The sequence below is a fragment of the Haematobia irritans genome, chromosome 1, assembly GCF_050003625.1.
Source record: "Haematobia irritans isolate KBUSLIRL chromosome 1, ASM5000362v1, whole genome shotgun sequence".
In the NCBI taxonomy this organism is placed as follows: domain Eukaryota; kingdom Metazoa; phylum Arthropoda; class Insecta; order Diptera; family Muscidae; genus Haematobia; species Haematobia irritans.
The window spans coordinates 251,659,893-251,674,948 of NC_134397.1; the positions used below are offsets into that span (position 1 = coordinate 251,659,893).

The following is a 15,056-nucleotide window of genomic DNA, read 5'->3' on the forward strand; positions in this document are numbered from 1 at the left end:
TTTTAATTTGTTTTCCTAATTGCCTCTAATAAGAAATGAGATATCAGAATTATTTGAATCCAATTAATGACCTAATTAGCTATGTTGCAAATGAAAAATTGATGTCATTGTTCCATTTAATTCTACAACTGTAATATTGTGAATTAAAATTAGGGATTTTACTTAGTTGTCACTCTCGATGGGTTTCGATGGGTATTAGAAAAAAGTTGTACACCCCATGCAGAGGTGGGGGATATGTATAAAAAAATCTACAAAACAAGCAGAAATTGCAAATCATAAACATTAAGTACAAAGGTACTTAAAATTGATAAGAAATATCTTTGGGTGCATTTCCAACAATTTTTATTTAGGCGAAGTGTAAACAACTCTTCAATATTCAGTCTATTCTCGTTTTTTAAGAGGAGAAGATAGATAACTTGCCAGTTGCCACTTCTGATATTAAGTAATGGGCTTAATAGCTAGAGAATTTGTAAATAATAGCGGATGTCATTACACTTTCATTAGATTTATATTCAAGAATATCAGTGTTATCACAATAAAAGTCAATTTATTTTATATTAAGTTTTTTTGTTTTTTAATAACCAAAGTATAAAATTGCATTGCAAGATTGCTGGTAAAACAGAGACGATTTGGTGTTTGTACATGTAAGGCGATAATTATTGAAAATATATTTTCAAATAATGGCAAAGGTTTTAGTTTGTTGTTGTCTGCTATTGACTATCGCATGTGGGATTAAAGGTGAGAAGAGGATTTTTAATAAAAATTTGGATATTCACTTTTATTTTTCTATTATTTCATATTTCAGCTTGGTCTTATGATGTGCAAGATCAATGGTCTAACGATTATCCAGCTTGTGGCTTGACAAAACAATCGCCCATTGCAATTAATACCAAAGATGTACGTTCATAGAGAGAAAAAAATACTATGCATACAACCAAAGAATCATAGAAGGGGTAAGAGGTCTATAGAGACAAATCGGGAAATTGAGAATATATGAAACCATACATACAAATCACCTAATTGTGGACTTAAAACACATCTTGATTTCCAATTTGAGAGACTACTTGCTATCTTCCATCTTAGGTTAAATATAATGGTAGCCCATGATTACATTGTGTTACAACATTGGTGAACATCTCTCTTATCGCTGAGTTGTGCCTAATTTAATGGTTTGCTCAATAACGAACAACGTTTCACATTATAGAGATAGTTTGAAGCACATTTGAAATGTTAGCAGCATTACTGAGAGGGGAGTAATCCACCGCTGAGTACTACGCAGAGAAGGAATGTGATCACCTGAAACATGTTGTAAGAGTAAAATGTTATTTTTGGACGGTGAACGTGGAATATTTTTGTCATAAAATATTCTAACCTAACACACACACAAGAGAGAAGTTCATCAATGTGGTATCACAATGGTCTGAATAGTCTAAGTGAGCCTGATACATCGGGCTGCCACCTAACCTAACACACACACATGGCAGTTTAGAAATTTTTTAAACTCTAATTGGACTTATGCTAAATTCGTATAAGCCTAACTCAACGAATCATCGTACATGTGGTCGGTCTGGCCCTTTCGAGACTTTCCTCTTGTTGGGCCAATGTAGTATTGTCTTCCTACTTCTTTTTATACCGTCCACCATAGGATGGGGGGTATATTAACTTTGTCATTCCATTTGAAACACATCGAAATATTGCTCTAAAGTATATATATTCTGGGTCATGGTGAAATTCAGAGTCGATCTAAGCATGTCCGTCCGTTTGTTGAAATCATGCTAACTTCCGAACGAAACAAGCTATCGACCTGAAACTTGGCCCCAAGTAGTTGTTATTGATGTAGGTTAGGTTAGGTTAGGTGGCAGCCCGATGTATCAAGCTCACTTAGACTATTCAGTCCATTGTGATACCACATTGGTGAACTTCTCTCTTATCACTGAGTGCTGCCCGATTCCATGTTAAGCTCAATGCCAAGGTCGGATGGTATTGTAAATGGGCCATATTGGACCGTATACGTTTACGTATAGCCACCACATAAACCGACCCCCAGATTTGGCTTGATCCGGCTGAAATTTGGTACATGGTGTTGGTATATGGTCTCTAACAAACATGCAAAAATTGGTCCACATCGGTCTACAACTATATATAACTCTCATATAAACCGATTCCCAGATTTGACCTAAAGAGCCTCTTGAAGGAGCAAAATTCATCCGATCCGGTTGAAATTTGGTACATTACGCTAGTATATGACCGATAAAAACCAAATCAAAAATTGGTCCGTATCGATCTATAGTTATAAATAGCCTCCAGATAAAACGATCCCCAATCACAGAAAAATCACGATTGCCACTCGAGCCAATAATAATCTACCAAAATTTTATTGCCACAGAAAATTTTGTCAAAATTTTATTCATATAGAATATTTTTTCAAAAATTTATTTCTATAGAAAATTTTGCCAGAATTTTTTTTTTATAGAACATTTTGTCAAATTTTTCTTTCTATAGAAAATTTTGTCAAATTTTTCTTTCTGTAGAAAATTTTGTCAAAATGTTATTTCTATAGAAAATGTTGTCGAAATTTTATTTCTATGGAAAATTTGTTAAAATTGTAATAAATGTTATCAAAATAATATTTCTATAGAAAATTTTGTCAAAATTTTATTTCAATAGAAAATTTTACCAAAAATGTATATCTATAGAAAATTTTTTCAACATTTTATTTCTATATTAAATTTTGTTGAACTTTTATATCTATAGAAAATTTTGTCAAATTTTTCTTTATATAGAAAATATCAAAATTTTATTTCTATAGAAATTTTTGTCAAATGTTATTTCCATAGAAAATGTGAAAATTTCAACATTTTACTTCTAAAGAAAATTTCTCAAATTTAATTTCAATAGATAATTTTTATACCCTGCGCCACACTGTGGAACAGGGTATTATAAGTTAGTGCATATGTTTGTAACACCCAGAAAGAGACGAGATAGACACATGGTGCCTTTGGCAATAATGCTCAGGGTGGCTCCCTGAGTCGATATAACCATGTCCGTCTGTCTGTCCGTCCGTCCGTCCGTCTGTCTGTAAACACATTTTTGTGTTTTTGGCCGAATTTGGGTGAAATTTTGCACTAGGAGTACAATTAGTAATATAGTCAAGTGTGCAAAATTTGATTGAAATCGGTTCAGATTTAGATATAGCTCCCATATATATCTTTCGCCCGATATGGACTAATATGGTCCTAAAAGCCAGAGTTTTGGCCCAATTTGGTTGAAATTTTGCACGGGGAATAGATTTAGCATTGTAACTATGCATGCCAAATTTGGTTGAGATCGATTCAGATTTAGATATAGCTCCCATATATATCTTTCGCCCGATATGGACTAATATGGTCCTAAAAGCCAGAGTTTTGGCCCAATTTGGTTGAAATTTTGCACAGGGAATATATTTAGCATTGTAACTATGCATGCCAAATTTGGTTGAAATCGATTCAGATTTAGATATAGCTCCCATATATATCTTTCGCCCGATGTGCACTTATATGGACCCAGAAGCCAGAGTTTTATCACGATTAGCTTGAAATTTTGCACAAGGAGTACAATTGCACGCTCACAAAAAATCGCTTCTGTAACATATACTCCAAAACATATTTTGCTTCAAGCATATATATTTTTGGGTATTGCCCAAACATTTATATGTTTGATCTCTTCCAATATATAATATGTTTGAAAGCATATTGGTCTAAACAATATATGTTTGGGTAGTCTAAGTTCCAAACATTTTGTATTTTTGCATCCAAATTCAATAATGTTGTCTTCCAAAAAACAATATGTTATTATGTGAACATATAATATGTTTGGAAGCATTTTGCACCCAAAAATATTATATGCTTAAAAAAAATTCTCCCAAACAATATTGTGCTCAAAATTTTATTTATTTATTTATATATTTACAATCATAATGAATTATGAAAATAAACAGGTAATATAGGTGCTAACAACATAGGTTTTCGACCTGAATGCTCAAAATTTTGTTTCTGCCCAATTGTATATTCCCCCACATCTTTCTCACTTCCACGAGATTTTTTAGTTCTTAGCACCTTTTTCTGTAATACAAACATTGTAGAAGAAATTATTAAATTGTATGATTTTTATACCCACCACCATAAAATGGTGATGGGGGTATAATAAGTTTGTCATTCCGTTTGTAACACATCGAAATATCGATTTCCGACTATATAAAGTATATATATTCTTGATCAGGGAGAAATTCTAAGACGATATAAGCATGTCCGTCTGTCCGTCTGTCTGTCTGTCTGTCTGTCTGTCTGTTGTAATCACGCTACAGCCTTCAATAAAGGCGCTATCGTCCCGAAATTTGGCACAGATTAGTTTTTTGTTTGCAGGCAGGTCAAGTTCGAAGATGGGCTATATTGGTCCAAGTTTTGATATAGTCCCCATATAAACCGACCTCCCGATTTGGGGTCTTGGGCCTATAAAAACCGTAGTTTTTATCAGATTTGCCTGAAATTGGAAATCTAGAGGTATTTTGGGACCATAAAGAGGTGTGTCGAAAATGGTCCGTATCGGTCCATGTTTTAGTATAGCCCCATATAGACCGATCTCCCGATTTTGCATCTTAGGCGTCTAGAAACAGTATTTTCTATCCGATTTGTCTGAAATTGAAAATCTAGAGGTATTTTAGGACCATAAGGAGGTGTGTCGAAAATCGTTCGTATCGGTCCATGTTTTGATATAGCCCCCATATAGACCGATCTCCCGATTTTGCTTCTTGGGCGTCTAGAAACTATATTTACCATCCGATTTGCCTGAAATTGGAAATCTAGAGGTATTGTAGGACTATAAAGAGGTGTGTCGAAAATGGTCCATATCGGTCCATGTTTTGGTATAGCCCCCATATAGACCGATCTCCCGATTTTGCTTCTTACGCGTCTAGAAACAGTATTTTCTATCCGATTTGTATAAAATTGAAAATCTAAAAGTATTTTGGGACCATAAAGAGGTGTGTCGAAAATGGTCCGCATCGGTCCATGTTTTGATATAGCCCCCATATAAACCAACCTCCCGATTTGGAGTCTTGGGCCTATAAAAACCGTAGTTTTTATCCAATTTGCCTGAAATTGGAAATATAAAGGTATTTGAGGACCATAAAAAGGTGTGCCGAAAATGGTGCTCATCGGTCCATGTTTTGGTATAGCCCCCATATAGACCGATATCCCGATTTTGCTTTTAGGGCTTCTAGAAACTATATTTACCATCCGATTTGCCTGAAATTGGAAATCTAGAGGTATTTGAGGACCATAAAAAGGTGTGCCGAAAATGGTGCTCATCGGTCCATGTTTTGATATAGCCCCCATAGAGACTGATTTCCCGATTTTGCTTCTTGGGCTTCTAGAAACTATATTTACCATCCGCTTTTCCTGGAATTCTTGAGCTATAATAAACTGTATTTATTACATGATTTGCCTGAAATTCGAAATCTAGAGGTATTTTTAGATTACAAATAAGAGTGCCGAAATTGAGGTATATCGGTCCATATTTTGGTATAACCCCCATATAGACTGATCTCTCGATTTTTACTTCTTGGGCGTCTAGAGACTATATTTTCTGGTCGATTTGTTTAAAATGGAAAATCTGGAGATATTTTAAGATCACAAATATGTGAGTAGCAAATGGTGTCTATCGGTCCATGTTTTGGTATAGCCCCCTTATACACCGATCTCCCGGCTTTATTTCTTGGGCTTCTAGAATCCGTAGTTTTTATCCGATTTGCTGGAAATTAGTAATCTATAATAAAATTTTAGACAAACGAAATTTCTTTTTCTTATTAAGTGTTTTCGTTTATTCAACGATTGTCTCTAAAATTTGTGTCAAAAGAAAACTTTGCTTGTCTAAAATTACGTTTCTCAAAAAAGAATACACTTCTTTCAGGGTATAGCACACTCACTGATCATGAAAATTGCTTCAAACTGAAAGTAAAAGTTCCAGATTTTACTCATCGTATTTAAATAAATGCGGAAAAATCTACAGATTCAAGATTTTATATCCAGTCGTAATTTCAACATATACACGATATGTTTATATTTTCTCTAAAACTCTAACAAAATTGGTTCTCATAAATCCAGAATCTTATCTGGTCTTCACAGGTAGAATCTTTAAAGTTTGTCTTCGGGAGCTGGCTCGTTTGGGAGAAGATTTGTCATCAAACCCCCTACAATTCTATATATTATCAAGTAACCCACTACGACGAAGAGTTTTCATAGTATTCATGGTGGTGGGTATCTAAAATTCGGCCCGGTCGAATTTACTGCTGTATATACTTGTTTTTATTTTAATTTTACCTTTTGCCGGACGGGGATTCGAACAGCGGACCACACAGTTTGTAAGGATCAAAGAAGTAGCTGATCAATTGCCAAAGGAAAAATAAAATGTTAATTTTGTAATAACAAACAACAACCACCAACTTAATTCAATATCGCTCCCTGTTAAATAGCGCTCCAAGCTACTAAACACATATATGTTTATAGGCTATTTCTAAATTAATATATGTTTGCATCCAAGCATATTATATTTACAAACATTTTATGTCCCAAACATAATATGTTCTAACATATTAACATATATGTCCCAAATATGTTATGCTAGTTTATGAACATTATATGCTTGCACTCAACAATATTGTGTTTAAAAATTTGTGTTCCAAACATATAATATGAAAAACAGTCTTTTTCATCCGTGTGGTAGTATAGTCACGTATGCCAAATTTGATTGAAATCGGTTCAGATTTAGATATAGCTTCCATATATATTTTTCGCCAGATATGGACTTATATGGCCCCAGAAGCCAGAGTTTTGGACCAATTTGGTTGAAATTTTGCATAGGGAGTAGTATTAGCATTGTAGCTATCCGTGCCAAATTTGGTTGAAATCGGTTTAGATTTAGATATATGTTTTTCTGATTTCGACAAAAATGGTCAAAATACAAACATTTTCCTTGTAAAATCGCCACTGCTTAGTCGAAAAGTTGTAAAAATGACTCTAATTTTCCTAAACTTCTAATACATATATATCGAGCGATAAATCATAAATAAACTTTTGCGAAGTTTCCTTAAAATTGCTTCAGATTTAAATGTTTCCCATATTTTTTACTAACATTGTGTTCCACCCTAGTGCATTAGCCGACTTAAATTTTGAGTCTATAGATTTTGTAGAAGTCTATCAAATTCTGTCCAGATCGAGTGATACGTAAATGTATGTACTTGGGACAAACCTTTATATATAGCCCCCAACACATTTGAAGGATGTGATATGGTATCGAAAATTTAGATCTAGAAAGTGGTGCAGGGTATAATAAAGTCGGCCCCGCCCGACTTTAGACTTTCCTTACTTGTTTTTTACTAAAATTGTGTTCCACCCTAGCGCATTAGCCGACTTAAATTTTGAGTCTATAGATTTTGTAGAAGTCTATCAAATTCTGTCCAGATCGAGTGATATTTAAATGTATGTATTTGGGACAAACCTTTATATATAGCCCCCCACACATTTGACGGATGTGATATGGTATCGAAAATCTAGATCTACAAAGTGGTGCAGAGTATAATATAGTCGGCCCGCCCGACTTTAGACTTTCCTTACTTGTTTTACTAGGTTAACATTGTGTTTCATCCCAGGGGTTTAACACCCGTTTAATTTTTAATTCTAGCGATTTTGTAGAAGTACAAAAAATTTTCTTCAAATCTTTTCAGATATAAATTTTTGTATATGGGAATATAAACCTTGATAATAACTCCCAACAAATTTGAAGGAGTTGAGATGGTAACACAAATTTTGGTCTACATAATGGTGAAGGGTATAATATAGTCGGCCCCGCCCGACTTTAGACTTTAATTACTTGTTTTTTGTAGAATTCTCTCAACTGTGGCTACAGTGCCCACAATAGGTACATGGCCAAATTTGAAATCGATTGGGCTAGAATTTCTTCGTAGACTTTGAACACAAAAATGTGTTCACAGTTAGACAGACGGACGGACGTTCATAGCTAGATTGACTCAAAGACACCATTTATCTGTTTCGTCTCCTTCTGGATGTTGCAGGCATATGCACTAACTTATAGTACCCTGTTTTACAGTGTGGAGCAGGAAATAAAAAAAATATATAGTGCTTTATTATGTTGCATTACATATCGGCCACTCAATATGTACACTGTACATAGTCCGATTTTACCATTTTGAATTGTTAGGAGCGGAATGACAAGCTTGTTATACCCCCACCAACATCACCACTATTCCCACCACCACAGAATATAGGAAAGAACTTGAAATACGAGTGTTTAATGTAGTTTAAATATATTGAGTATGAATTTTGAATTATTGAATTGAAATTTGAATTAATATGGAATTCCTATCATTAAGATAAGTTAAATGAATTTTCTTTTTAGATTAGCCGTTAGCGTGTAATAGATTAGAGTTTTAAGCTGTCATAATTTTAAGTAGCAACTCTGTTTTCTATTTGCTTTCCCCTTTCTTCTTTTCTGAAACTCTGAATTCACCTGTCAAATCTAGTCTAAGTTTCCGGCCTCTTTCTTCAGCCAGCTTTCAACGTAAAAGGATCTATTTGCTTTCCCCTTTCTTCTTTTCTGAAACTCTGAATTCACCTGTCAAATCCAGTCTAAGTTTCCGGCCTCTTTCTTCAGCCAGCTTTCAACGTAAAGGGATCTATCCCTCCTCAATAAAAAGTTTGTCATCTCAACTTAAACTCAACTTGTCTCTTTTTCTCTCATTGCGGTATATTGGTTTTCCATGTAAGTATTCATGGTGGCAGTGTGATCATATAAAGTGACCCATTAGCCCAGGAACCTAAGTTCCACCAATCTCTGCAGAATCCCTTGGAATCTTAGTTTCCCATTTTTCCCTCTTGATAATCTAACTGAAAGCCTTAGCTTTCATGTCGAGCCTTAGCTCTCAATTGATAAAACGTAATATAATCTTCAACGAGTAAACTTTTAAATTTCATATAAGAGTATACAGAGTTCAAATGAGAGTTAACATCTAAAGAGAGTCCAAGTTAAAAATGTTAAAATTGGTATCAACAGAGTTCCATTCATTAAATTGTTCCTCCAGAGCAATGATGGGCAGAGAGAAATAGTTGTTTGTGTGCGATCGCTCTTTTCATGTACTTCGACAAATATTAATATAATTTGGAATTGAAAAGGCAAAAATTACTTCAATATTAAGTTCTGGAATTTGTTTGATTTCTCTAATTTTTTGTTTTGTCAATCGTTCTTGTTTGTCATTAATTACCACATCCTTCATTTTGTCTTCCACTATAGCTTGTCACCGAAAAGTATCCAGCCATAAAATATGTAAAATATAACAAATTATACAATGCCAAATTAACGAATAATGGTCACTCAGCCCAATTGGTTATACCGGGAAAAATTCTTATGCCTAAGATCTCTGGTGGCCCATTGCCAAAGGGAGAAAAATACGAGTTTGTAAATCTTCACTTCCATTGGGGTTCCAATAATGATGTGGGCTCCGAACATACCATTGATGAAAAACGCCATGCTGTTGAAATACATGGAGTCCATTATAATGTGAAATATGGCAATTTGGAAGAGGCTCTTAAACATGAAGATGGTGTCGTTGTATTATCTGCATTTTATGATACATCGCTGGAACAAAAATTACCAGGCTTGCAAGCCATTAGCAATGCCTTGAGTAAAATTGTGACACCTGGAACATCCGTTGATATTCCGAAATTTAAACTCTCCGCCCTATATGGTGGTATGGATGTTAGCAGTAAACATGTCTTCTATAGCTACTCGGGATCTTTAACCACACCTCCTTGTGCCGAGGCTGTTACTTGGATTATATTCCCTAAACCAGTCGCTGTTGCTACCGCTCAATTGGAACCATTTCGTCAACTAATGGATGAACATGGCCAAGTTTTGGTGAACAATTATCGTAATGTTCAAGATATGAACGGCCGTGATGTGCATTATAGTAAATCGTAATCGATCAAACGATAACTGTGAGCAGCTATTTTGTTATTGGCAATAAATCGAAAATGAGAAATATTTGTATATCCGAAACGAATGCGTTTGTTTAACCGATTCGCCAATAGAATATAATTTTTTAAATTCAGCGTATTTGCAGATCCTAGGTAAATAATTAATTTCGTATATAAAAAAAATTTCCGTCAAAATAAAAAAATTCTTATGTTGTTAAATAATATTATTAACGCTTTAAATAAATCATCCTTAAATTAACAGAAATATTGAATATTAAGTTTAAAACGCTTCGCATAAAGGCTAAGACTTATTTTGAAGATTTAGCATATTTGGTTTAAAGTTTTTATACCCTCCACCATAGGTAACACATCGAAATATTGCTCTAAGACCCCATAAACTATATACATATATTCTGGGTCGCTAACTTCCAAACGGAACAAGCTATCGATTTGAAACTTGGCACAAATAACATAGTTGTTATTGATGTAGGTCGGACGGTATTGCAAATGGGCCATATCGGTTCACTTTTACGTATAGCCCCCATAGCCACCGTGGTGCAATGGTAGCATACCCGCCTTGCATACACAAGGTCGTGGGTTCGATTCCTGCTTCGACCGAACACCAAAAAGTTTTTCAGCGGTGGATTATCCCACCTCAGTAATGCTGGTGATATTTCTGAGGGTTTCAAAGCTTCTCTAAGTGGTTTCACTGCAATGTGGAACGTCGTTCGGACTCGGCTATAAAAATGATGTTCCTTGTCATTGAGCTTAACATGGAATCGGGCAGCACTCAGTGATAAGAGAGAAGTTCACCACTGTGGTATCACAATAGACTGAATAGTCTAAGTGAGCCTGATACATCGGGCTACCACCGAACCTAACCTAATCTAACCTTCCTCCGGTCGCTGAAGTATTATTCGCGGGGGAAGGGTCCGTCACAGAAATTTGTTTGTGTAGTGACAGAGAAAGGAAAATACGGTGTTTTATGTTGATATTCAAGTTTATTGATGGTAAATCGTCTATAGTTAGAGTAGTATATAGTTACTGGCGATACGGGTGGTGTGAGTATGTGGTACTGTTTCGATGTGGCTTGATATAGTGGCCTGGATAAGCACACCGGACTGGACTGGCCACGTGTTTGGTCTGATCGATGGTATGGCAGGAATAGGCGAGCTGAATGGCGACGTATCTAAATACAGAAGTCTGGGCAGGATCTTGCACTGACAAATCAGGGTGATGAAATGGCGACCTGGTTAAGTACGCTCTGGAAGTCTGGGCAGGATCATGCGCTGGCGAATGTGTGTGCTCTGGAAGACTGAGCGATTAAATGGCGACCTGGTTAAGTACGCCCTGTAGAGCTAAGATAATACTAAGCGACAAGGAATGGCGAACGAACAGTGCCCTAACTAACTACACGCAAAAAAATAATTCCTCCCAAACGAAATTTTAGACAAAGAAAGTTCGTTTCTCATTTGCTTTTCGCTGTAAGGAAGTGTATTTGGAAGAAAAGCATATAATTTTTGTGATAAACGTTTATTCTTTTCCAGCATGTAAAAACAATTTCATAAAGACAAACTCAAATATACCGATTCATTTAGCAATTAAAAACATAATGACAAAATGGGAATCTCTCCAGAATCACACAAAAATACCAAAATCGCAATTTCTAAAAGCTCTCCAATTTTGTCTCAATGACAACAATTATTTCATATTTGAGGACAACATTTACAATCAAACTTATGGGATGCCAATGGGAAACCCGCTATCTCCAACGATAGCCGATATTATCCTCGACACTTTATTGGAATCGTGTTTGGCAGAATTGGAACAACAAAATATACACATAAAATGATCACAAAATATGTAGATGATCTATTTGCCATAATAAAGAAGAAGGATGAGCATAAAATAATAAAAACATTCAACAACTATGACAAAAAAATACAATTCACTATTGAAAAGGAAGAAAATCAATGCATTCCATATTTGGATATAAAAATTTATAGAGAGAAAAACAAAATAATAACGGATTGGTACGCAAAACCCATTGCATCTGGTCGTTTAGTCAATTTTCATTCAACTCAGCCTATAAGGCAAAAAATAAACACAGCAAATCAACTAATATCCAAAGTTATTACTCTGAGTGATTCTACACAAAAATGTTAAGATAATTAGGAATATATTAACTAATAATTGTTTCCCTATAAACATTACAAATAATCTAATTGACCGAAAACTTAATATAAATCCAACAAAACAAACAGAAAAGAACCAATCTGGCAACATCAAATATTTTGGGATTCCCTACATACGCAAACTTACAGAAGAAAAACACCCACCCGACCAAAGTGCCGAGAAATGGCGAAGGTTCGCTAAAGCGAACATTTTTCGAAATAATTTAAAGCGAACATTATTCGAGAAAAGTTCGATAATCGAAAATTTTCGAACGTTCGTTGTTTCGAAGTAATAACGAATATTTTTGGCTTATTTGTTGGTGTTACGCCATGTTTGTTTTTGACAAAGACAGAGATTTAAAAGTCATTTCCGTTTAAGAAATTGTTAAGTGCTGGTGAAGTGTCTTAGCGAATCTAAAAGAGGTAAGTAATTTATTGATATATCTTTTAAAAAAACTATCAATTTGCTTTCTTGTTTAATTTGCAGATGTATCCAGGAAAATGTTACTCATTGATTATAGTCCTTTTCAATGGCATAGCCACGATCGGCTTAATAAGAAATTCCGCGCAAAGAAGTCAATGCAGTGCCTTAAATGACTTTAAATATACATTCCAAAATGTAAATATTTTAAATATTTTGTTCGCAACACTAATATCTACATTATTTTGTATTATAATTATCTATATTGTGTTATAATAAAATAAAACCAAACTTGAAAATTTTCTTTTACTACACAACTTATAATGGGAACAAAATGGGAATAAAACAGTATAGAAAACCTTCGAAAGCGGAATGATATCGAATACGAAAACGAATTCGAAATAGATTCGTTAGCGATCAATTATAGATATCGCGAAACCTTCTTTAACGAATCACTAGCAAGCCTTCGAAAACGAAGAGTTTGCTGGCAGTAACAGCACGACAGATGAACGTTTTTCGAAATTTTTTCGAACCATTCTCGATATCGTTTTCGAAAGTTTTATTCGAGAAAAAACCGAGAATATTTCTATATCGAATTCGATAACGAACGTTGTGGTCAGGTGGGCACTTACAAGATATCATAAACAACAACGAAATAAGTATAGCACACAAACCAAACAAAACAATAGCCTCTCTATACACACAAACAAAAACCAAAATAGCAACAACTGAGCAAAGCAATGTGGTGTATGAAATAACATCCCGCTTGTTCGGCAAGAAGTCATTGTCGCATTTTCGCTATTTATATAAACAACTACAAGGTTGACTGGTTATTTAAGAGGAGATAAGTAATCCTTGGAATAGTCGAATAATTATAACACAGATAACTGTTTGCCTGTAAAATCGACGCGGGAGAACTCTCTTATTTGCTGGACAATTTTTACAGCTCTCTGAGATAATTATCCGTTATTTTGAAGAACAAAAAAAAAAACAACAAAGCTCATCTCAATACTTTAGAATTTTCAGAAACTCATAATTTAGTTAGTTTTCTGTTGGTTTCGTAGCAAGACGTTTTTTGCAGAGCATTAGAAAACAATTTAATAAAAACGTGTTTGGATATATTGCGGAAGTTTTTTTAGTAAGTACACTAATAATATGGTATACATTTTGCATTATTTTGTTAATTATATTCTTAATTTTCAGGTACCACTATCATTCAGATGTACATGCTATGCAGTGCATTCCCGTAAAGACACCTTTCTATTATGTATTTAAATTAAGTTTTATGTTTTGTATTTTTTAATTTTACCTTTAAATATATTTAATTTTAATTTAATATAATTCATGTTAATAAATAAATTAAAATAATCAAATTATATTTTAATCGATTTGTGGTATAAGGTATTTATATATGTATCCCATGAAGGTATTTATATATGTATCCCACAGTTACTACTTATTTCTTGTGCTAAACGTAATGCTGAGGATATCCAATTGGCTCCCTCCAATGACATCCCCATGTTAAATTCACCAGTTAAATACATGTCGAGTAGATTTGGGAGTAACTAGTGGTACTTATTGGTGATAGGTGAATTTAATAGTCAATAACTAGTTACTTGAACAAGCGGGATGTACTGGAAACTCTACAGAGAAATGCGGTAAATGTTATATTGGCACAACAAAGCGCAGCTTAGCCACACGAATTGCAGAGCACGAAGGAGATATAAAGAAAGAAAAGATGACAACAGCATTGGCTCAACACTGCATAGAGAACAACCATAATGCAGATCTACGAAACGTAAAAATATTGGACAAAGAGAGAGGAGAGAATAAGAGATATACATTAGAGAGTTTACGTATACAACAAAAAACAACAAGTGCAATAAACAGAGAAGAAGACAAAGACAATGCTAACGCCAACTACAGAATTGTATTATTATAGTTAGTCGGTTACCATCAGTGATAGCAACATAAGTTTTGCTGTGATATTAGTTTAAGTTAATTATTTTTGCAATTACTAAGTATGTGTTTTATGTCGAATTATAGTAATTTCGTAATAATTGACGCATTTGTTTGCAAATGTAATTGACGATAAATTGAATGTAAGTGAAACTTATACGGAAATCAATAGAATGTATGTGAAAATGTAATGTATTTCCCTATTATATTATATTGTCATATCAATATTTGTTTTATTCGCATTCAAAAATGACCTTGAAAGCCCAGAGAAAATACATACAGACAAAAAACATTGTTTTCTTGCTAATTGCATTTTCCCTCACATCTTTCTCACATCCACGAGGTTTTTTTAGTTCTTAACACCTTTCCCTGTAATACCAACAATGTAGAAGAAATTATACGATTTTATAAATTTTTAAAATTTTTTTACCTTTCGCCTGGACGGAGAATCGAACCGCGGACCATGCACTTTGTAAG

The 15,056-nt window shown here is 34.3% G+C and overlaps 1 protein-coding gene across 1 annotated transcript; it reads left to right on the top strand.

Annotated features, from left to right (window-relative positions):
- The first annotated feature begins 580 nt into the window (after positions 1–580).
- On the top strand, positions 581–10,290 carry LOC142220227 (carbonic anhydrase 2-like). Its single transcript, XM_075289245.1, has 3 exons — positions 581–738; positions 806–897; positions 9,343–10,290. Exons 1-3 carry the CDS (start codon positions 681–683, stop codon positions 10,027–10,029), a joined length of 837 nt encoding a protein of 278 aa, XP_075145360.1. The 5' UTR covers positions 581–680; the 3' UTR covers positions 10,030–10,290.
- The last annotated feature ends 4,766 nt before the right edge of the window (positions 10,291–15,056 follow it).